Here is a 25,182-nt window from a genome sequence, read left to right on the forward strand (position 1 = left end):
TTGTCACCGAGCTGTTCCCAGCTGCAAGTTCAGTGCATGACAGTGCAAGGTCACACTGTCCTTCAGAGGACAGAAAAGTACCCAGTAAATACCTATTGCACAACCACGACATGCCAGGGAGAGATAAGGCTCTGAAATACAGAGACAAGTCAAAGCAAGGTTTGGAGGGCTCTTACAAAAAGGAAACTACGAAGGACTCTGAAGCAACATCATTTCTCCTGGCCCTTTCAAACACGCTCTGAGACAGGCATGGTTAATTCCATTTTCAGAGGAAGTGAAGCTCAAGGGTTAAGCAACTGGTCAAAATCAACAAGTCAGGGGTTGACCAGTGCTCAGATTCTGCCATGGTTGCCTGCAAAGTACGCTCTCTTCAGGATATGAATATGCAGATGTGATTAAGTTAATCATCCTGAAGGAAGAGGCTCCTTTCTGGATTATGTAAGTGGCCTAGAAATGGAGTCACCTGAAGCCTTATAGAGAATGTCAGAGGGGAGCCTGGCACCTAGAAGAGGAGCGGCACTGTGGCCTGACGTGGAAATTGGAGAGGTCCTTCCACGAGCTAGGAAAGCTGGTAACCACCAGACACAAGAAGAAGTGAGCGACAGATGCTCTTTCAGTCTCAGGAAGAGACTGAAAGTGAGACTCTTCAGTCTCACTTCTTCCTGAGAAGTGAGACCCTGCAGACACAATGATTTCCCAGTATCTGGGAAATCTTCTACCCAAATCTTCTGCCACCCAAAGCTTCTAAAAACCAAAAAAATGAGGCGAAAAAACGCAGGATTGCCCCAAATTTAATTTGCTAGGGATGCACAGGCCGAGCCAGGTTTTAGACAGCAAGAAGGCAAGGGAATCCCACATCCCAAAGCAGATGAAGGGTTTACACGCTAAGCTAGACAAAGATACCAGCTCAGGCCTTCTCAAAAACTACCAACATGTCTAGCACCAGTTTAGAAATGTTCAACTATCTTAGACTTTATCCTACAGGGTCAACTGGTAGGCAAGATGACAATTTAAATGTTTGTTTGTTTACTTTTTGAGACAGGATCTTGTTGTATAGTTCAGCCTGGTTTTGAACTCACTAATATAGCCCAGGCTGGTCTCAAACTCATGGCAATCCTTCTGCCTCAGCCTCCTAAGTGCTGGGACTAAGACATGTGCAACCACACCTGGCTGGGGACAGCAGTTTAAGTCGGTCACAGTTACATCAAGTCGGGTCCCCTACACCCAAGGAAACCAATTTTGGATTTCCAGCCTGCAGACTGTGTGACAACAGCTGTTATTTTAGGCCCGTGATATGTGACACAGCCTTAGGAGAAGAACACAATTTCTTCTTTTTCAGACTATGCTGTGAAGACAGTGCCATGCTCTTTCTGTGAAAGGCACTAATGGAGCTTTAAAGTACAAACACTGTACCAGGGAGCTTAACGACATGACCTTGAGAGCAGGCATAACTACAAAATGAATTCTACCCTGATCATTCCTTGGAGAATTACAACGAGCAGCGATGAACTGAAGCAGCGGACATACACTTGGCTTTGTTTTCACCAAAATAATTTTAAATCGGCGATAACTGATGAGCATTTTTATGACTGCACATTACAAGTATCTGTGACAGAATAAAGAAGACTAATCATCAATGGATACCTGATTTGGTTGAATTTTTAAAAGAAATACACATATTCTGGCCTGAAGAGAACACAGAAAATGGAAAAAGTCACTACACGAGTTCACACCATCCTGGCTCTGTCTTCTAACTGTGCACTGATGAACCAGGACACAAAAACTACATGAAACTTCAGGTTCCTTGCTGGTCAGCTGAAGAAAACCTGACTTGCTTCACTCTTGTTGAAAGCCAGGAAGAACAAACAGCGTGTGTCGCTGTCAAAGTAAAATCAGCACCCGCTGCCGCTGCTGCATCGTGAGCACAGCAACGGAGCGAGTTCACCCAGGCACCCTGCCGTCCTTCCCGACAGATGTATTCCTGGCACCTCCTCAGACTCCCGGCGACTGCAGAAGGGACTGCTGTTCCAATTTACTCTGAGTGCTTCTGGTATTTAGGAAAAGACTGGCTATTTCCAGGTTGATCTTGTGTACGTCACATTATTATACTCTTAGGAGCGAGGTGACATAGTTCAGTTTTAATTATGCCTTCATCTGGTGGCAGGTTTTAAATCAGAACCCAACACCTATTTCATCAGCTCGTGGCCCACCCATTACTTTATTTACCACTTCTGTTTGTGCCTCATTCCTGCACAGTGCACTTGTGTCAGTCACAGTCTTGGTAGCCTGTAGCTGTTCCTCCCCAAAATGAGTAGAAAACAAGCATCACAGGAGAGCTTCTTTGAAAAAGGGGTGAAACCTAACAATGAGACAGCAGGTGTCTCTACGCTGCCAACGAAAGGCAGGCCATGTCTAAAAGAAAACATCAAGAGTTCTACTTAAATTCCAGGCTCACTGTGGAATTCACATTCTCAGAGACTGCTGTGCATGGGATGTGGTGATGTGCTACCCAACGATGCCACAAAGCCTCCCAAATCTCCAAAACTGCTTCACTGCATGGGGACCAAATCCTCCGCAGGAAAAGATAAGTCTTTGAAGTGGAAAAAAAAAAACGTGAACATGAAGAATAGAAGCAATTACTGAAGGCCGCACTGCATCAAATGTGTCTGTGCAGGAGCATCATTCGTAGTGGCCAACTGCACTCCTAAAGCTCGAGAGTCTTTTACTCTTGGTGGGGTTGATCCTGCCTGTGCCCAAGCAAATCTGTTGTGAGCTTCTGAGGGAGGCTATGGTTCAAAGTATGGCACGTGTCCCATTTTTAGTAAGCACCACGCCTAGATGAACCGATGGAACGGCAGAGGAGATTTAGGCACAGTAATTCCAGAGGACTGCGTCACTGTGGTTTGCAATCCAGGTCAGCGAGTCCACCAATGACTAGAAGGAACAACACTTGAAGGGTGGGCGTAAGGACAGGGTGATGTACTTTTGCTCCCAACCAACACCACAGCTACAGAACTATTCACATCTTTGAATGATTCCAGGTCAGAAAACAACTGAACTGGTCGTTCCGTGTTGGTATACACAATGATGGAGCAGCTGCCAAGACTGGACAGCTTTTAGTTTCGTGACCTGGATCACAGATGTTGCTTTTGAATGTGAGTTTGTGCACTGCATGATCCATGGAGAAATACTGACTGGCCAAGACGTATCACCTGAACTCAACAAATTTTACAAACTGTGATTAAATGACCCACTACATGTGTCTTCTCTTCTTCATAGAAGAGGGTTATCTAAGGGTAGATCCTTGGTCAGAGCTATTGAGTGATGAGGGTCACTCTAGAGATTTCTTTTGGAAAAACTCTCCATTGGTGGCACATTTTAGTAACACAGAAGGAGTTGCAAAACTTGCTTACTCGTGTGACATATTCCACCTGTTCAAAGAACTCAATTTGTCACTTCAAGAGAAAATGACAACTGTGCTCAAGTTGGCACATGGTGTGGCTGTGTCCACAGCCAGAACGGAATTATGAGGGAGTCCAGTAAACACCGCGATTTTTGACATGTTTCAAACTCTGCCAGAGGTCCTGAAAGAGACTGAGCCGGGGCCTTCTTTCTCCCAGCTGGTGCATGATCTCCTATCTCAGTTTGCAAGACAGCTTGAGTGTTACTTTCCAGCCACAAAAGATCCCCGAACTGGGAAGAATGGATCTGTGATGCCTTTGTGAGTAAGCTAGGTGAATTAACTTTGTCTGTGCTAGAAGAAAGTCAAGTGCTTGAGGTCACAAATGACAGTGGCCTTAAAAGTATGCTTGAGACAACTCCAAATTTCCATACATTCTGCATAAAAGTCAAGGTGAAGTATCTTTACAGCTACAAAAGGACTGTTCTCATTTTCGGGCTCTTATTTTTGTGAAGCAAGGTTCTCTGTGTGACAGCAACCAAAACAAGATTACAGAGAAGACTGGACATAAGCAACACACTCTGGGTGTCACCATCTCCTATGACTCCCAGATGGGACTATCCATTTGCAGAAAAACAAGTCCAGGGGTTGATTCTGCATGGTGGTGACTTATATATCATTACATGTTACAAACAGTAGTAATAGAAACAAAGTATGCAATAAATGTACTTGAATCATCACAAAACCATTCCCTATCCCTGGTACATGGAAAAATTAACTTCCATGAAACTGGTCCCTCATGCCAAGAAGGTTAAGGAGTCCTGAAATAAGCCCTCCTAGGTTGTCATATGTATTTACAAATAGTGTGTTCGCCAAGCATGGTGGCTCACACCTGTAATCCCAGATACTCAGGAGGCTGAGGCAGGAGTATTGCCATTCAAGGCCAGACTGGGTAACATAGTGAGACTCTTTCTCAAAAAATTTTTAAAAAGACTGGAGTTGTACCTTGGTGGTACAGTAATTGTCTAGCGAGTGTGAGGCCCTAGGGTTCAATTCCCAATGACACAAAAACAAAATCAAAAAGTACACTTTTAGATTTAATTTGCTAATACTAGTTCTGAGTTTCTATACCCAGATTGAAGGCCTACACACTTTTGTCTAGCAACCTGGTATCAGGATCATGCAATGCTGTAAACCAGCTAAAAATATTCCCCTATCTTTTGTGCTCCAGAACTGTATAACTGTCTAGTTCATTTTTAGAAACCAAATCTTTCAGCTGAAAAATTAATCTGAAATGTTTAAATTACCATATATTTTTTCAACAGTCATCGAGTATAACAAAGAATAGTATAATTTAGTCAATACTACCAAACTGCAGTGCGAACTCTCTAACCAACACGTCTTGGATCTCAGGAAATAACTTGTTTATACTCTTAGGGGATACTAAAGTACATAAATTTAGAAATAAAATGCTCCTAGGAAAGAAAGTTACTTTGTCCTTAAAAATAGGGACACGTCACCTGTTAATAGCTTTAGGAAATTATTCACAATGCTGTTTTGCAATATTCAGAATCAATGCTAGCTGCAAAGGGCATTAAGTTTCCTACCAATTGTTTCAGACTCACCAGGAGAAAGTCCAGATTTTATCTACCAGGCATAAATAAAAGCTGTTATGGTAAGATTCCACCCCAAATGTAACACATTCACAAAAGGGACTGTAATTCATATGTCTTGCTCTCAGGTGGCTTTGATTTGAAAGTGTAACCTTCCTGTTGGCTTCAGTCATTGCTGGTCCATGCATGACTGTCCCTTGTATGGCACAGGACCAGTCGCACAACCCACCAGCTGGAACAGTCCTGCACAGACCACCAATGGCAGAAGCTAGAAGAAATGTGTTAAATCCAAAAACAAATACATCCGTGCCCTTTGGAGAGGCAGGTGACAAGGCAAAACTAAACACAGGGATGGAGTGACCAGACAACATTTTTCAGGCAATTTAAAAAAGGCTGTTACTCTGATGAATTCCTGCATTAGTATCTTTTCAAAGCATTTTGAAAGGAAAGACCTTAAAGCAAAAATAGGAAGACATGAAAAAGTCTGAATAATTTTCAGTGCCAATGCATTAGGCCTGGGTTCTACTGATGTATGCTTTTGTTTTACTTGGAGATTTTCATTAGTATCAGGCATAGTGGTGAGTATCTGCAATCCTGGCACTCTGGGAGGCTGATGCAGGAGGATCACAAGTTTGAGCCTAGACTGGGCAACCTGGTGAGAACTTGTCTCAAAATAAATAAATAAAAGCACCCAGTATATACCTCAGTGCAAAGGCCCTTGGGTTCAGTCCCAAGTACCAAAAAAAAAAAAAAAAAAAAAAAAGATAAAAAGATCTTCCTTGGCTGGGCTGAGAGGATCAATGTACAATGCACCTGCCCAGGAAAAGGCTCTGACTCTAGAGGTTTAAAAAAAAAAACTGGAAATAAAGACAAGGTCAAGTTCTCCTGGGGATTTGGCTCAAACCATACTGCCAAAAGGACATCAAGTTCCAGACTCCCCTGAATCTATAATGCCAGGCTCTGCTTTCCAAGCGAGTAGTTTATGTCCTCGTACCCCCTCCAAACTGTATTTACCATTAAAAGATGAGAAAGCTCACAGACACCTCAGTTTGGAGCCAGTCAGTGCATTAAAATAATGCTGATGTCTGCAGATTCTGCTGGCTTAGGCAGCACAGAGAGCTGTGGGGACAAACCACAGAACAAGACAATCCCAGCGGCGATGGCTGCGGGGAAGACGCATCCTGCTCTATTTGCAGCTCTAAAGCACATTTGCCTCTGAGAACTGTCAATTCTGGTAAAGAAGTCTGCAGTGTGTGAAACACAGGCCCATGCTATGAGGTTTTAAGTAACCAGCAAGCACAAAGGTAGTTCAATGTAGGCCAAATTCATGAGAGGTTATGAGGTGTCCCAGGGCTCGTGTGTGGGCTTGGTCAGCAACAAGCAGTGGTCCCTGGTGGCCCCAGACAGGTGATGGGTTCTCAGGGTGCCAACTTCAGCTGTGGATGTGAACCCCTGCCGAGTTCACAGCTGAATGGGCCACTAGGAGACAGGACCCACTGGCAGGAGGGTGGGACAGGTGTGCCTTTACGGTATATCTCGCTCCTGGTGCCCCTTCTCCAGTCCCTTCTGCTTCCTACAGCTGCCATGAATTGAGCAGCTCTCCTCGGCCACGTCCTCCCACCATGCTTCTGCCACCACAGGCCTGAAGCAGTGGAGCCTGCTGACCAGGACGGACACCTCTGAAGCTGTGAGCCGAGAGCAATCTCTCGTCCTTCGTGCTGGTTTTTTAAAACGTATTTTTTGTTCCAGCAATGAAAAGCTAACACCTGCATATCTCAAAAAGCTAGGATAAAGGACTTTGAAAAGGTCCACCAAAATACTAGGTAAAGAATATGTATGGAAACACCATGTGATGTCCCATGAATATGTACCCTTTTTATTTAAATTATTGTTAAAAAATTAAAAAATTTTAAAGCATAAAAGTTCCTAAAAGCAAAACAAACAGGAATTCAATATGATACTGAGAAAATAGACAGTTCTACGGAAGGTTTTTGAAAGAAGGGTAGGTAAGTGAAGAATGTCACTTTCCCAAATTAGACTCTGTATTACCCCCATTTCCACAAGGGAGTTCACTATATACTTACTAGCATTAGGAAAGTGAGAAATCACAAAGAATTGGGACAGACTGAATACATGAAACGAATGTTTGCAACAACGGAAGGAAACAGGGAAATGCTAAGACCATCTTTTTAGTCTGATACTAAGAAATCTACTCAAGCAGAGACAAAGCAAGGATAAACCGACTTTAAAGCATTACTTAACGGCAAAGCTACAGGAGAATCTCCCAAATGTTTAATGTCACAGCCTAATTACTTTGATTTCTCCAAAATATTTTTTTTTAATTCTGCAAACCAACTCCTTAAAAATATACCGGTTTTATTTCTAAAGCCTAATAAGGCCAAGCTCCCTGAATCTTCACCTCCACATTTAAGCGTGTATATTGCTTGCTAATAGTGGGCAGAGTGTTTGTGTCTCCCAGGATTTCTGCACTGAAACCCTACAGCTGTGTGCTGGTGTTAGGAGCCGGAAGCTTTGGGAGTTCTGGGGGCAGCACTCTCCGTGAATGGGACTGATGCTCACATAAAGAAGGCCTGAGAGTCCTCCGGTCCTCTTTCCGCCACGTGAGGGCAACCAGGAAGGCTCACAGACCCTGCATTTTGAGTTAGTGCTATGTCTGATGTGAGATACTGGTCCAAAGTGCACTTTTGCATCTGGCTATTCAGCTGTTCCAGCATCGTTTGTTAAGACTATTTTCTGCCCCTTGATTTGGTTGACTTTGTCTGAAGTCAACTGATTATAAATGTAAGGTTTCCTTGTCAGCTCTCACTCCTTATTCTTAAGCCAGTATCACAGGCTTGACTACTTTGCAGTAGGTTTTGAGAATGGAAGTCTGACTCTTTAAATTTTCCTCTTTTATAACCAGTTTGCCTATTCTTGTCAGTTTCTGAAAAAAAAAAAAAAGAAAGAAAGCTGTGATTTGGGGAGTGCAGTAATTCTGGAAATCAACGATGGGCCTTGAGCATGGTAAGCAAATGTCCAACCACCGAGCTACACTCCCAGAGCCGAAGCTTGACTCTGATAAAGCCTGCATTGGGATTCTGAGAGAGACCTCCATTAGGGGAGGATTGCCTTCTCGGCCATACTGAGTCCTGGGGTACACAAACTAGGAATGTCTTCAAGAACTCTTTAATAACTATCTTTAAGCTGTTTCAATCTGCATCATTGTGGACACAAAAAATAATAAGAAATAAAACCACTGATGCTGATATCATGCACAAAATAATGAGTGGCTGTACTCTGGCCCACTATTTCTTGAGTAAGATCGCTCATCAAGCAACAAGAACAGCACAGCTGTTCATGCTCTCTGATCCTAAGAATGATTTTCATGGAGTTTTAATGCAAGGAAGCTCACGAGAGAGAGAAAAAAGAACAGTAATTTTATTTATTATAAATAAATATCAGTGATAGTAAAATATTCCAACAATAATTTTGCACCGAGAAGGAACATATCCCATTATTAGCAAATAGAAATCTAAATAGCTTGCTTGTGTGTCAGTTATTTATAGAAATGATGCAAATGCATGTAAATGTAAGATTGATAAAGTACATAAAATCTTAGGTGTGTCTATTAAAGGTCACAAAATAATCTGATGTAAATTTGCTTAGAATTTAACCAGTGATGGGTGGTTATTTATATAAAGTTGCTTAACATCTTACAGTATGATGCATGTGTTTTAAAGGGAGACTATCCTCGTCACCTGTAGCCTGCAGGAGATTCTGGGACCACCCACCTCTGTGCAGTTCAGTGCTCATGCTGTGGAACGGCAAAGTGGTTTTAGCAGCATTGGCTATCAAGGACTTCTAGCGACACATTATGCACTTGATCCCTGCGCTTGGGTGTCCAGCTGATGCAGGCCAAGCAAAGCTCATCCATTCAGGTGCACATAGGAAGCTTAGGGATGCAACTCAACATCAGCCTCCTATGAGCTGGCCAGTCTCGATGCTTGCCAAGATAGGGTTAAGAGAACAGTAGGTGCATTTTACTTATTAGCAGTCTGGGTTGCTATTATCTTCTCATTCCAGTGAACAGTCATTAAATCACACAATATGGATTTATCTCACTGGGAAGTGAAGAAAAACACATCCTCCATCTCCCCTGCACCAGATCAAATCAATCCCTCATTTTCTGTGCTTCTAAGAATAAATAGCAAACCTATTTTTTGGTTCTTAAAGTAATTAAGAGAACCGCGTAGGCTGGAAGAAGAGAAGACTACAATTAACAGACCTTCAGGGAATTATTTCTCTTCCTGCAGTTGCCTTTTCGTTGCTCCCATAAATACCAGTGTTACATCACGCTGACAAGGCATGCTATGCAAATATAGGAGGTCGGGGTGCCCTTCACCAGGGTGGAGAAACGCTGGCCCCATCCCTGCTGCGGGCCAGGCCTTGGTGCAGGGCCCTGTTGCCCTGTTCCCTGCTCCTGGGGCCTGTGGGCCGCCTCCTCTTTCCTCTGTGTGGTAAATGAATCACCCCAGGGTTCTGTGTTCACTTTCTTTTCCTGCTGCAACCCACGGTGGGCTAAGGAGTGACACAGAGCTCCCAATTATTTGGGAGTGTTGATGAAAAAAGTAATTTTAATGAAAGTACAGTGGCAAACCTACAGCAAGGTTTTGAAAGCCCCACTCCACTCCAGGGGACGACACCTAAAAGCCTGGTAGGTGGCTGCTACAGAGATAGGCACAGGCCCCTGGGGATTTCACCACAGACCCCCTGTAAGGAGCAGAAGGTAAGGCAGAGACTCCACTTGCCTGGGAGGAACCAGGACACAAGATGACAAGCAGGAAAGGTCAACCATCAACTGAGTCCCTCAGGGGCGGACCAGAGGAGAGAGGGACACCCCAGACTCTGCCTTCCTCAGCAGGAAGGGCCAGGCGGGAAACCAGAACAGCTGCAGGTGGGCAGAGAAAAACAAACACAGCAGTGCCAGCAAGGAGACCTGCAGGGAAAGTGTAAGAAGCAGGCCAGGTCTATCTGGTCCTTGTACATGGCAGAAGGCATCACTCTGTACAGAAACTGTTCAAGTCCTGATTCTGACAGACTGCAGCAGAAGCCACAGCCAGCCAAGGCACTGTTTCTATGTCCACCTTTGCATAAGACACACATGTGCATGTGACACACACCAACAGAAGTCAAAGTACACCATGACACCTTCAGCATGGCCTCCAGGCCTCATATAAACTTTCGTTCCGTCCCCACCTGAAGTAACACTGGGATTATTTGACAGTTACAGGGAAGGGCTCTGCCAGACAAGCTTGTGGGGTGTAAATTCTTTTCATTGTTCTAGCAGTACTGGGGACTGTACCCAGGACCTTCCCCAGTCCCAGTTCATTTCATTTTATTTATTTATTTATTTATTTTTGAGATAGGATCTCATGAAGTTGCCCAGGCTGGGCTTGAATGTGTGATCCTCCTGCCTCAGCCTCCCAGAGTGCTGGGATTACAAGCATGGACTACCACATCTGGCTTTTTCTGCTCGTTGTAAGACACATCTTTAAAATAATAATGTGAATCTAAAAAATAGAAACTGATTCTTCAGCACAAGGAATTTAAACACAGCCATGTGTTCCCCACCTGCAGGTTCTCCATCTGCAGATCTGATCAAACATAAATCGACAACATTAAAAACAAAACTGCACCAGTTCATACTGTACACATATAGGCTTTTTTCTTATCATTATTCCTGAAGCAAAGTACTTCTGCAACTATTTACATAGCATTTACATGGTCCTCAGTAATATAAGCAGCCTACAGATGATTTAGTATAGTGAGAAGACAAGCAGAAGTCATTTGCATATCCTACATGGCTGGATATAAGTGACTGGGGCATCTGCAGATTCTGATATCCACAGGGATCCTGGAATTGATTCCTTGTGGATACTGAGATGAGAGTGCCTGGATAGGGACTCTTCTCACCTCTTTAACAAATACATACTAGAGGCCAGTGTTTTGTTAGGCCGGGGCAGTCTAGCAGAGAGGCAGGGTTGAGAACCACAGTGCTCTCATCCACATTATACACCAGCGCTGGTGCTGTGTGACTTCTGGCTCTTCCTCAAAGTCAAACCCCAGGTTTTCAATGTCAGCGCATAGTCAGCACGCTCAAGTCCAGGAGAAAGTTTCAAAATAAGTCCTAAAACTCTTTGCATAATAGCAACCTCATTAGATTATATTCTTTAAACTTGATAGATAACTACTTTCAGTCACTCAAATATGCAAGCATTTATTTAGGGATAGATATTAAAATCAGCTACCTTACTAAATTATTATCATATAAGGGATGTATGTGAAAGTATGCATATTCAGAGAACCAAACGCACCCCCCCCCAAAATGGGTGATCAAAATCTATGGTAAATATTTAAATTTTAAAGTTACTACAGCAAAAGACATACTGCCATTAAATCCCTCCAAAGTAGTCCCGCTTGTTTTGAACACACTTGCCCTTTAATTTTTGCCACGTCTGAAGCAGCTCTGGAAGTCCTCTTTTGTGTCTTCATAAAGTGTGATCGTAGTTACAGTGACCGATGCTACCATGTGCCGTCCAATGGACAGGCGGCCTCGTAGGGACACTGCAGTGTGCCCTCACCCACCTGATTCACCAGACTGGACACTGTGTGACTTCTGGCTCTTCCCTAAAGTCAAAATGGCTGTAAAAGGTAAATGTTGTAGGTTGACTCAGGACACCGAGGCAGCCACGACAGTGTAACTAAAAGACCCTCACAGCAGCGGCCTTTCAGAACTGCTTCCGTAAGCGGCAAGAACAGGGGACGAGCGTGCTCAAGGCAGGGGGGAGTACTTTGATATTTTTAAGATGGATTCATGGCAACGTGTCTTTTACTGTAACACATATTTTAAGTCATTCACTTTTTCTAAAATCACACTTCACAAGTTCATTAGTGCAAAGTAGATTGGTAAAGCCAAAGAGAAGAAAAATTTTATAAATATGTACTGCTTAAAGAAAATGGAACCAGAGAGAAATAAAAAATTTATTAAAATATAAACTGTCTCCAAAGCTTAAAAAAGGCTCATTAATCAATTGTATCTGAATAAACTTAACACTACTCTAGGTTTAAATAAATAAAAATGTAAAAACTAAAACTACTACCTATCCACACTAAAAAATTAAGAATACAATTCATGCACCAAATACCCACGAGTAGTCTGCATTATGGAAATTCAGGGAAGAGTGAATATGTCTATGATACCATTAACCCCAACAGCTAATCACATACTCACTTTGCCAATCACAGGCCTAGCTTTATTGCCAGATCTCAATAGTTACAACAAATTCTTTTTTCCAAAAATGAAGGAAATACTGCCAGGGATACAGCTCAGCAGCATAGGTACCTGCCTGGCAAGTGCAAGGTCCTGAATTCGATTCCCAATACCAAAAGAAAAAAAAAAAAGAAAAAATTGATATCCTACTTCTCAGGTTTAAGCACTCACTAAAATGCACAAACATTATCACACCATCACTGGATAGTGGTCACCACATGCTGATAACAGTCACTGGTAAGAGCCAGGGGAAGGGCCAGGGCTTAGGGCAAGAGAGGAGAAAGGATACCACCATTGGTCGGTGGAGGCTGGAGGAGGGGCACTGCAGGATTCCATGGAGACAAGGGGAGGTGGTGACAGAATTCTTCCTGCTAGCAGCAGCTGAGATGCGGCACTTGACAGCCACTTCAGAGGAGACCACAGCAACAAAGAATGGTGACTCCACTACAACCAGGCTCATGCGGGTTAGAGCAGAGGGGCAGATCTGCTGTAGAAACCATGCTCCCACATGGCCCGCTTGGTCCCATATGATGAAGGGCAGGCTAAGCAGAAGTGAAGTGGTGCGCGCACAGGATTCACAAACGATGAGCACAGAAAAGTGGAAGTTGGGGTGGCGCAGTGAACAAGCCACTCTCAAGGAGCGCGCGCTGACACCAAGGCTGCTGTCGGAAACGTTTGGTTTCCCCATGGACCAGCTCCCCACAAAGAATGCAATTATAGCATACTGCAAAAATGGACTAGCACAAAATTCAAAGTGGCAAGCTTTTTTTAAAAAGATGTCAGTTAAAAAAAAAAGTCTGGCAGTTTCTGAGTCACTGAAGAAACTGTCACATATTCTCTATGTGTTGATGGATGGAAAGCTCTCAGGGGCCCTGTCACTCACCAAAATGCTCAATGACGAGGAAAAGGAGTTTTTGCAAGCAAGTTCACTAACATTTTCGCAAAGAGGTGGGGCTTCATAAGTGTCACAAAAAGCCACACCTCAGCCTCCCCAGACAGAGGCCCTGAACTGCAAAAGAAGGATGCTCTCCTCCGATAACTTCTTAGACGCTTGCTTGGGAACAGTAATGAAATGCTGGTGTCTGAGCACCTTCGGACAACAGCAGTCATACTTCAAGAAAGCTCTAAGATTGTCTCATCCTCTGGGAAGAGCTAAATATAAACACATTTTGCTCAGCCCTACGGCTACTAAACAAGAACAGTGATAGATCTCGGGTCCTTTCCCTTCAAAACAAACACCACTTAAGCAAGCAAGCTACTCACTGCTAAGAAGTCCCAACAGCTAGTGTGTACTCTGTAAAAGAAAAGGAAGCTGGGTAAGGGGGTGCACATCTGTAATCACAGTACTCTGGTAGGCAGAAGGCAGGAGGACCATAAGCCCCAGCAACTCACCAATTTAGCAAGACGTGTCTCAAAATGAAAAGGGTGGGGGGTGCTCAGCACAGAGGTCATGGGTTCCCCAGTACTGCCAAACAAACAAAACTTAAGAGGCACAACAAGAACTATGCACCTCTAAAAACTGTCTTTTTAGAAGAATCCTTTGAGGTATTGCAAGTTCCTTATTCTAGAACCATCCCAACAACAGTGAATGCCCACTTGGATTTAGGCACAAACTAAAACCATGATGTCAAATTAAGGTGTTTTTTGGGGGCAGGGCCAAAATAAAAATCTTTGTAGGATAAAAGTTGAAATAAAAACCAAGCATTTTCATTTTAAAATGAAAAAGCTAACTTAGTGGCAAGCATAACACAATATAAATCCTGACTTTTACTTTTCTGTCGAACAACTTGAAAACACTGTAAGAGCATTCACTCATCAGTGGAAAGAAGAGAAAATTCTAACGAACAGCCGGTGCTGTAACCCTGCTGTGTTACACACTATTTTAAATTTTAGGTCTTCACCCCTATTGGACAAATCTCCATTAAACACTGAATCTAGAACAGGCTGAGTATTCCTTACCCGAAGGCCTCAGACCAGAAGTGCTTTGAGTTTTGGATTTGGGAGTATTTGTGTGTGGAGATATCTATATAGATATATATATGGATCTATCTATCTATCTATCTATCTATCTATCTATCTATCTATCTATCTATCTCCATGCACATATACAGTGAAGTATCTTGGGAACAGCGCCCAAATCTAAACCCAAAGTAATAGGAACACTCTGGGTATCTTTGCCTGCAAGTAGGACCACAATCTCATCTTGAAAGAAAACTAATCTTCCCTGACTGTGCAAGAGGTGGAGGAGAACCATGCTTTGCAGGAGGAAGAGAAAAAATAAATAAATAAATAAATAAATGAAGAAATAAAACCAAAAGCTCGTGAGCTAGAATCCAAAGAAAAACAATTTCAAGATAATGGGAGGAAAAATAACCGATATGGGTTTAAATAGTTCAAATCTTGGTCAGCTTTCTATACAGTTTCAGTGATCAACTATTACCATGGTTGCTTAAATATGTTTTCATATAAACATGTATATACGGTGGGCTTAGAGAATTAAAATTAGAAAAGTGCTCTTCAGATTTAAGGAGTCACTTCATAGTAGAAAAAAAGTAAGGACTAGATAGCTGCCTTAAAGAAGAAAGGGAAAAGAAGGAAGAAGAAGGGAAGGGAAGAAGGGAGGAAGGAAGGAATGAGAAAAGAAAAAAGGAAGGAGAACAGTGAATGTGCTCATGAAAAAAACCACTCCAGCAAAATAAATGAATAAATGAATAAATGAATAACATCTGCAAACGTGCTCCTGGAGATCGCGGCCGCTGAGTTCTGGCAGAGCACCAGGTCAGCCCAAGAACAGATGATCCTAAAAACTCAAATGGATTCACTGATAATTAGGTATAAGAAATGGGTGCTATGACACGAGTTTAAGAATGGTTTTCATCAGTGCTATCTCTTCCTTTTGAATATACTTATCATTATATTTAAAAGAGTGTATCAATGGAATCTGTTTAATATATATTTGCCTGCCTACATTTCTTAAATTGCTTAAAGTGAAGAGTTTTTATATTCATTGCTTTATCCCCAGTGCTTTGCAAGTTGTACATATAAAATCATGCATAAATGGAAGGGTTTAGTTGTATATTTTTAGGATGGTAAGGAGATAGTGAAATGAGCACCAGAAGAAAAGTTCCTAGAAGAAGTGGAGGAAGTCGATATACATAAGCAAGTAGTAAGAATTATTTTTAGACCCTTTTCTGTGCTATGTGGGATTGAACTCAGGGCCTTGTGCACGTGAGGCAAACGCTCTATGGCTGAGCCCCCTCCTCAGCCCTAGACTTTGTTTCTCAACTTTGAAAGTAATTGAGAAACAAAGAACAGGAGGAAAATAAAGCATAAGGGCCACCTTCTTCCTATATATGAAGAAGCTGTTCTCTCAACTTTTCTCATGGGCGTCAGCAAGCAAGGACAGGGGAAGCGGAAGCCTCCAGAGGCCAGGCCAAGTTCTGGTGTTGCAGACGGGCTCCTGGGCTCGTTGCTGGGAAAGCTCAGAAATTAGGGACTCCTCCTGGTACCCTGTGTCTTTTACGTAACCTGCAGCTCATGCTTTATTTATGCTCAGAGCTGCTGTGCAAAGCAACTGGGCCCGTGTGTGGAAAGCTCCTGGCATAGCACCGAGCCAAATGAAGCACTTGAAAACGACAGCTCGACTGTTATCGCAAAGCTGTTGACATTTAAGGCAGTGACATTAATCCAAATCAATTGTTACCTAAGATCAAATTTTAGAAGCAGGTTATCAGTAACCCAGAAAGGAGAAAATTATATTTTGTGTTCTCCACCTAAGTGGTTTAATGATGCACATGCCATTAGCTTCAAGCACCCCAATCATGTCTCATACCAGTGAGGCCTCATCTCTGCTTCACCCATGGGCCTGCACAGAAGGTAACTGACTAACACCCCAGCTTCCTGGAAGAGCCTTCCTCAGAGTGACGCAATGAAAGGCACAAGAACACCATGTTCCTGGGCCCGGGACAGCCTGGCTCAGCCACCCTGCACTCAGCAGCACTCAGGGATGTGATCCTCAGGGGCGCTGTTTTAAAAAGATGAGGAAGGCACTGTACCTCTAATCGCTGGATCCGTCCCTTGAAAAACATAAAGAGGGAAGAATTTGGATAAGCAGCTTCTTTTTTGAGGAGAATCTCCTTAGCTTCATCCAGGCCTGCTTTGTTATCGCTGCCATCCAAAGCGAAAAATGGGCGGACGACTGTGTGATACCAGAGGAGTGCCAGTCTGTGGAGGGGGAGAGAGTGTGAGCACGGTGTGCTGAGGTTCCTCTCATTTTCAAAAACATCCTGCCAGGCTCTCTCTCCCATACACCCCCCTCCCGAAAAGCTTACTACGCAGCCTTCAGAGAAGTGAAATCAGAGTCTGTTTCCCGTATGAATTCTGTCAGTATTTGGGAAACTGCTGCTTTAGCACACCATATACATCAGCTCAGTCCCATCAGATGAGAACAGGCAGCAGAAGCATTCAGCTTTGTGGCTGCCTGGAAATAAATGGCTGCAGACAAACTGATGGGGATCTCAGGATTGAACCCTTTCGGAATCAAATCAACGCACAGTCACTGTGGACTTGCTGCCCTGCAGAATAAAAGGTTTCACTTTTGGCAAGAGAAAAAGATAACCTTCTCTTACGCTTACAAAAGTTAAGAAAGTCTCAGAATATAAATTTAAATATAGAACCCACAGACATAAGTTATATTACATTAAGTTAAAATAAGTGAGAGGAACAGATTAAAGATCCTTTCTAGTTAAAACTCACTGAAGAATAAATGTTGATACACTTAGGTAAACAGAACAAAGTCACTATAATCTGCTTTAAAGAACAGATAAACACATTCAACCAGGTCAAATATTTTCATGTAAATATATGCATCTAATCTGCCCATAAATTCAATTCACTTAGAGTGACCATACTAACATTAATTCTATTCATTGCTTTCTCACAGATAAGCATGACATAATAAAATAAACAGAGGAATGATCACCAGTTATAAATCTGTTAATACAAAGAATAACATACCACTATAATGAGTTTAGAAGGACACAAACATTTTTCAAATGAAAAGTTTAAGGTTTTTAAATCACAACCAATTAAGAGTTAACATCCTAACTTCTCAGTAGTGACATGAGTGGGAATAAGTCTCATCAAGGTTCTCTCCAATATCGACAGTTTTTTAGGAAATTTTGACAAGCGGTGTCACATCAGACAAAGAACACCCAGTGGCTGATGAAGCTGCTCAAATCCCAAATGGTAGTTCTTTGCCAGATCAGATTTTTAACACGACATCGTTTCACCTCCACACAGTCACACCAGTGCCCCTCCACTCACCTATTTAAATAACTGCCATTTAAATTTTCACCGAGCAGTGCAACATGACCCAGTAGAGAACGGCACCAAACACCCAAGCCACATGTTAACAGATCAACTGACCAACTACAAACATAAGGCCAATTATCCAATATGAGGGTTCTCTGTAAGAACAAAAATTTCTGACCCACAAAAAAGGCTCAACCAAATTGATATGTGATAAATTCAAACCATGATCATGCATCTCAGTGACTGTGATCAGAGCCACAAAGACTGCTTATAAAATCACTGCAGGATAAACGATAAGGTCACTTTACCTGTTCACAACACAGGACTCACGAGCCCTGAGGAGTGTGCCTTGTTGTCTAACTACAGCAGCTCACACCAGCGCCACCAGCCTGGCACGTGCTCCTGGATGGGGCATTAAGACTTACTTTCAACACTATATTATCTACCAAAGCATTGCAATATAGCTACTCACGTAGCTAAAGGGGCCTTCATGTCCTTACTTTCGCTTGCATACATCAGTGAAGAAAGCCCCTGTAGGCGGTCTCCAGGAAAACCCAGCAGGTTGATGATTTTGAGCAGGTTTGGGGGCACCATGGATATGCAAAGGTGAAAAAGGCCATATCCAAAGCTCACAGCACCTTTCAGTCTGTTTAGGGACTCCTCAGTCACCCCTTCAGCCACAATGTGATTATCATTTGCAGCATCAGAAGTCAAGGGCTCTTCAGTTAGCTTCTTCTGATACAGTTCCTGAAGGGCATTGATGTCCAGGTAGCACTTATTGTAAATCTTCCAGGCTTTCCTGAGGATCCACCCACCTTTTATGTATGCTGTAAAGACAAGGGGAGAAGGACATTCAGAACCAGCATTCACAGACATTTCTGTACTTGACCAATATAGGACAATGACCTGAAAATCAAACAATTCTTTAAAAACATTATAATGCCTACCTATAACTGCACTTTGTTTTCTTCATAGTGCTTTCTTACTGGTTATTGATCTCCTTGTATCAAACTTTTTCTGACTGTCTGACAAGAGTCATGCAACTTTGCTTTTTGTTAAGAGTGGCTCATTACTGATGGAAGCCCTCTGCCATAGCTTGGGCATAGCATACAGTACAGGAGGGGAGGAATGGAGGGAGAATCAGTTGAATCCACACTTTTTCAGGTCTTCTGTGAAACCCTCCACAACTTGCGTGAATTACTGTGGTGTTTCCTGTTTTTTTTTTTTTTAACTTCTCTTAAATATGTATGTATTTTCATCCACCAAGAGAAATAAATAGTTTAGTCTAGCTCATTGCTAAATTTATATGCAATCACCATGCAAAGAGTTTTTGCTAAAAACAATAAGCCAAAGAAATAAAAAACTGGGGATGGGGATTTAGCTCAGTGGCATAAGGGCCTGCCTGGTAAGTGCAAGGTCATGAGTTCTATCCCCAGTACAAAAAAAAAAAAAAAAAAAATTAATTCACAATTACTGGGTAAACAAGTGACCAGTTCATGACCAAAAAGTCATTCATATGAAATGGAGAACTGCAAAGATCTCCTACCTCACCTATATCCAGTACCTCTTTGTGGCTGAACCCCACATGACTGGGATGGCTTTCTTTGGTCTATGACAGCAGAGTTCACCCACTGGCCCGTTCTAGACAAATCCACAGTGAAGAGATTACCTCACTCCCAGGGTGAAAACCTGCTAGAGCTTCCATTACTGCCTCTTCTGGCAACTTATTAGCAGAGCCTTCTTGAAAACAATAACCAGAGAAGACTTCAAGAACAGGAAGTGCGATGTGGGATCTGGCAACCACCAACCCCATTGGCCCCTCTCAGGCCCCCAACATCTGGTCCACTTGTCTGTGACCATCTTCACCTTCAGGTAGAATTGGTGTCAGGGGTCAATGTACCTGCTATTATCTGAGTGCACCATCACCACTGTTTTAGGGAAGGGTTTAGGGTTTCTGTGGGGAATTTGCTGTTTTAAAACATTTGCTCTTTAGAACAGAAAAGAGCTCATTCACTAGGCACTATTACTAACACGATACTGCTACTCTGATCCTCTTGCAAAAACAGGAAGTATCAACTGCCCATACCCCCAGACCCTCTAAAAGACCCTCTAAACCACAACAACTGTTATGGTTGCTACATTGTGTGAACTTGGGAAGTCTAGAATCTTAACTAAGTAACTCAGAAGCTCTACATGGTGGTGTACAGAACCAGCCAAAGATGCTCTAGGATGTTGTTCACTGTGCCAATTTGAGAAGGTCCCAATTAAGTGATTCAGCAGGGGGCCAGGTCCTTACTTTGGAAACACTATAGGCCTGTCTAAGGACAGCATGCAGATGGTGTGAGTGCCAAACCCATCGGAGGGGCATAGCCTGCTCCTAATAAAAGGAAGGAAAAGAAGCTTGCTCTTCCCAACTTTTTCTGCTTGCTGCCTTTGCTGCCTTCTGCCACCCTGAACTGCTGCCCCTCTGCCATGTGCCACCCTGCCTTGGAACCAACTGATTATGGACTGAAACCTCCACAAACTGTGAGCTCAATAAACCTTTCCTTCCTTAATTTTGTATGTCAGGTATTTTGTATCAGCAATGAGATAAAAGTAACCAAGACAACAATAACAAAAGTTATTAGAAGACTCCAGCCCCTTGACTGAAAGCGACACAGCATGTGCTGTCCTTCCAGAGGCTGCTTACAAGGTGGAGCCCTGGTTAGGTGGGAGATCTGGGCTGGGAATATTTCTTACCATTACCAGAACTGATGACAGCAGCTCACATGTGTGTCTAAACTGCATGGTGTGCTTTACACAGAATGCTCATGTTCCTTTGGGAACTCTGGAAATTAGATCTGTGCAAGGCGGTAGGTCTCTGACATTTCTCAGTTGTTATCATGGCTCACTGCTGAGAGAATGAAGTATGTCTGCTGTGACCCTCCAGCAAAGGAACCCCGGAAGCCTCCATCTGGACTCCATCCCATCCCCTCCTCTTCCCTTCCCTCTTGACTTGGCCTTGTATCCTTTTCCTCTACTGAATCACAGCAGGGATGAGCTGAGCCTCACGAGACCTGCTGGTGAACCACTAGACCAGGGGCTGCTTTTCCAGACCTCAGTATATTGTAGAAAGCACATATTTCACATAAGCATATAAATTTTCCAACAAACAATTATTATTTTTTTCCTATAGGATTGCAATTAAAAACATAATCATCTTTTGAGATCTGGGTGACCAAGGTCCTAGGGTCTATACCCACTGGAAAGCACGCTGTAAAGATGAGATGACCAAACAAACTAGCTCACAAAAGACTGATTTAAAGAGAACTGGATCCATAATTTCATAATTACCCAGGTAATGACTGAAACAATCTTTTCCCTGAATTCAATCTTTAAAAGGCATTTATTGCACAAATACTACATTTCAAAGATTGATTTAGGTAAGTCAGATACAGAAATACTAGTAGGAAAATAGAGGTTTTAGAAAACCCTGAAGCTTTCCTGAATGCCAACAAAGTGAATTTTCAAATGTTTAAAGGAATATACCCACAAACAAGAAAGATAATTGTCAGTACTGATTTGAAAAGCAAAAGATTTAGTAGAAAAAGAGAAAAAGAAATGGGAAACTAGAACATATATGCCAGAGGACACAAAAGAACTGGAAACAAATAACCACTGACCACAGATTTAAAAATGAAAGAAAAGGAAAATTCGCCAAACATATTAATCAGCTATTGATAAAGTTCTTGTTATATTCCTGAAACAGTGATGGCATCTCATGGAGACAAAAGAACTGTGAAACACAATCCCAGCTCTCCAATGCCCACAAGTAGAAGAGAGAAAAAAATTAAAGCATGCAACCTAAGGAAAAAAATATATATTCAAATGTGACATGGGACACAGATAGAAAAAGTGAAAACAAATCATGATAAACTTGTGAGTAGTTCTTTTTTCCCATTAAATTATTGATACAAAATAAAACATTCCAAGAAAACTCCAATTTATCCTGCATTTTCCTTATTAAAGGAAATGGGGCTACACTGGGACTGATGGATTTCAGGCAGCTGAAGAATGCACACTGGATACAGAGAAATGGAAAATCTCTAAAATGGGCTTAAAGCATAGAGTGGGGAAAATGACTTGAAAGAATCCAGATCTCTGCTGAGGAATTATGGAAGAGGATGGCAGCAATTGAAGCAAACATAAAAATCCCCCTAAATGTATGGAACTCAGGCAAACAAAAACCCACAGTTAAAAAAAAAAAACATTCTTATTGAATAAGAAGGGAATGAATTCAACACGTCTTTAATTACAGGGTGGGTACATGCATCAGTCCTGACATTTAAAACACACATTCAAAGCTATCATGACAAGCTTGAAGACCTTTACTCTGAGGAAAGGAAACAAAACCTAAAATCTTGGACTAAGTCAAAGATTACTAACTTACATGCACAAAACAGTTAATGTACATGTAGCGAGGCATTTTGCTTCTACTACGCTCCGCATTCAACCTAGTGAAACAAGGTCCCTGGGACTCGCCCTACTTCTGTCCTGAAACCGCTTTCACCTCTTGGGAGGAGCTGAGAGCTGCATGACTCACAGAGAGCACAGCCTGCTCCAGGCCCACAGCTCTGCACCAAGGGCCTTCAAGGGCCACACCTTGTGAAGCCTTCTGCCAGTTCTCAGCAAAGGTCAGAAGGCAATCACTTATCTAGCCAGCAGGATGTCTTTGTGCCTCTGGAGAGAAGCAGAGCACAGGAAACCACAGGAGATGGAGGGCAGACAAGAGTGGTCCTCCCACAAGAGAAAGGATGAAAGTCACCTGGAAAATGAAAATATCAAGCTCTCCTGATCTTAGCTGATATCAGCTTTCAGGGGACTATGTCTGGTGAGAGAACCTACCGTTCACCTGACCTAGAACGAGGCCAGTTAACCCCACAATGGAAGGTAAGTCTAGGTTGCCTTTTTCTGGGTTAGTTTTCTAATAGTCCATCTCCTCATTATCTTCTTTTTCTTCTCTCTCTCTTTCCTTTTTGAGATAGAGTTTCACTATGTAGCTCAGGATGACCTCAAACATGCATGGTGTTCCTCCTGCCTCAGCCTCCCAAATGCTGGAATTACAAGCATTTGACACCATGCCTAACTCCCATTATCTTCTAATAGGCTCACTTCTCCACTCCCTTCCTGACTGGCATCATCCTTCCCTATAACTCACACAATATACACTTGCCAAGTGCTATGCAAGTGCTATGAGACAGAAACACAGTTTCATTCTCCATGACCCTGCTCTAAAACAGGACCACAGGTTCCCAACCTTCCAAAAGATTCAGAATCACTTGTTTCCTGAGCCTTCTCTATGACTAACGTATATATACCTGCTGATCAAAGTATCTTCCTGGATTAGCATTTATTTACTCATCTCTCAATCAACAGTTCGCGCGAGCAAGTGGCTGCCTCTTACTATCTGCAGCCTATCAGCACCTCTTACGTCATAGGACCTGACCTAGGTTAAGGTACTCAGCTCATGTGGGAAGTGGGGGAATAACAGGTAGACAGAGGGCGCCTCTGCCCTAGTGTCTGCCCTCAAGGAGTTCATGCTCTGTACTACAGACATGTAGATAAAAACGTGCATAGCTGTGTGTTAAGCGCTCTAACTGAATACACACAGGCCTCACACAGAGGTCAGACAGATGGAAGTCAATAAAAGAAGACTGTCTGGGCCATGCTTGATCAGGTGACACAGGGAAAGGAGTGGGTGGGTGTCACGCTGAGAGAGCACAGTGTGACCTCAGGTGCTAGGGCAAGAACTTTGCTCAGTCAGTGGAGGCAGCAGAAGGGCAGGAGTCCTACATGCCACCCAGGGAAGGGACACAGCTTTACCTTGTGGGCAACACTGGGCAATTAAATGTTTAAAGCATAGCAGTCTTGTGCCTTAGGAAAATGGCTCCCACACCAGTGCTAAGAATGTGGCGTGGGGAAGAGTTGAGAACAGGCTGTTTCTCTATCCCACAGCGAGTGCCGCAGGACAGAGGGTGCAAGGGATGAACGGCAAAGGCCTTGAGCAGCTGGAGCTGTCAGTCACCAGACTAACCCAGGAGGAAAAAGTGACACCACCAGGAATTAGTCATGAGGTGAGAAGACCAGGGTCGGTCCAGGTTCTGTCACGCCTCACGTGCTCTCACAGCATCCCGCCTCAACCACATCACCCCAACTCCACTGATTCCTGGGACCAAAAAACAAAACAAAACAAAACAAAACATAAAGCTGTGGTTATGGTAGAGATCTAAAATGCCCCCCAAGTCTCATATCTGGAAGGTGACCGGGTCATGGAGGCACTATACTTATCAGTAGATCAGGGATGGATGAGTTCACAGCGGAATGGGCTGCTGAGAAGTGGGGCTGGTTTGGAAGAAGCAGGTCACTGAGGGCATAAGCTAGAAGGCTGTGTTCATGTTCCTGGCTGCTTCCTTCTCTACCTTTCTGGCTGACATGAGGTGAGTATCTTTCTTCCATCATGCTCTTTCACCATGCTGCTTCTGCCTTAATGATGGACTGTATCCACTAAAACTGTGACACAAAATAAACCTAACCTTTAATTTGTGGTTGCCAGGTATTTCACTCCTGTGGCAGCAAAGTAATTAATAAAATTTTTGGTAACAGGAGCATGGTCAGTGATGTGACTTCCTGATGATGTGATTTAGAGATCTTTGGAAGTGGTTTGCAGGGGACAAGTTTGGAAAAGTTTGGAAATGAAATAGAAAAAAAAAAATTCAGGTTGCTATAAACAGATTGATAGAAGGTGCTGGCAGGAATTCAAAAGACAAAAATGCAGTCAGGAATGTAGGTAAAGGTCAGGTTCATGAGGTTTCAGAGGGGAATGAGGACTCTATTGGAAACTGGACTTGAGGCCATTCATATTTTATTCAAGCGAAGTAATTGTTCACACCTACATGTAGCTGTGTGAGGCTAAATTTAAAGAAATTTCAAAGTAGCTCAGCATTCAGTCTGTGACATGGGTACTGGCTGGCTGTGTTTAGCCAGATCTACAGTAAGAATCAGGGGGATGATACCATGGTCTCCTGTCAGTAGGAGCAGGAGCCAGGCCCTCTTGCACCATGGCTGTAGCAGCACCTGAGGGCCTCAGTGGTTGAGCAAAGGGAAATGAATCTCAGAGAACCAGTTCCCTAGGTGGCCTTTCCATAGCCTGAGAGTGGGGTCTTGCTGATTCCTGAGACACCTTCAAGCCACTGTTCCTATGGTCCTGATGCAAAGTACTTGATATTTTTTGAAATGCTAATCTTTTCAAGGACTACACTCTTCCCGGCAAAAACTCACTCTGACTCATTCCTTCCAGAACTCTGGTCTGTGTGTGCCTGCCCAAGTGGGCCTCTGTGTCACTCTCTCAGAGGAGAGGAGGAACATCTAGAACAAATGTTTCAAAGAAGGCTTCTGTGTCTTCTGGGAAATTATCCAACAAAAATGTTATTTAAGAAATGGACTTCAATAATACAGTAAATAACTTAAAAATGAATAACTCATTGGAA

At 42.9% G+C, this 25,182-nt stretch overlaps 1 protein-coding gene across 2 annotated transcripts in view; it reads right to left on the reverse strand.

Annotated features, from left to right (window-relative positions):
• The window catches only part of Ttc39c (tetratricopeptide repeat domain 39C), a 93,823-nt gene that overhangs the window by 20,278 nt on the left and 48,363 nt on the right, over nucleotides 1–25,182 (reverse strand). The window contains exons 5-6 of one of the 2 annotated variants that reach the window (XM_003474026.5): nucleotides 18,129–18,483; nucleotides 16,399–16,567 (exon numbers count right to left, since the gene is read on the reverse strand). In XM_003474026.5, the coding sequence (XP_003474074.3) occupies nucleotides 16,399–16,567; nucleotides 18,129–18,483 (524 nt within the window). Of the gene's footprint in view, nucleotides 1–16,398; nucleotides 16,568–18,128; nucleotides 18,484–25,182 lie in introns of those variants that run through there. The other variant, XM_063231832.1, reaches the window with a different exon arrangement.

The sequence above is a fragment of the Cavia porcellus genome, unplaced genomic scaffold (genome assembly GCF_034190915.1).
Source record: "Cavia porcellus strain 051 isolate PalLab524CR breed Dunkin Hartley unplaced genomic scaffold, mCavPor4.1 scaffold_20, whole genome shotgun sequence".
Taxonomy (NCBI): domain Eukaryota; kingdom Metazoa; phylum Chordata; class Mammalia; order Rodentia; family Caviidae; genus Cavia; species Cavia porcellus.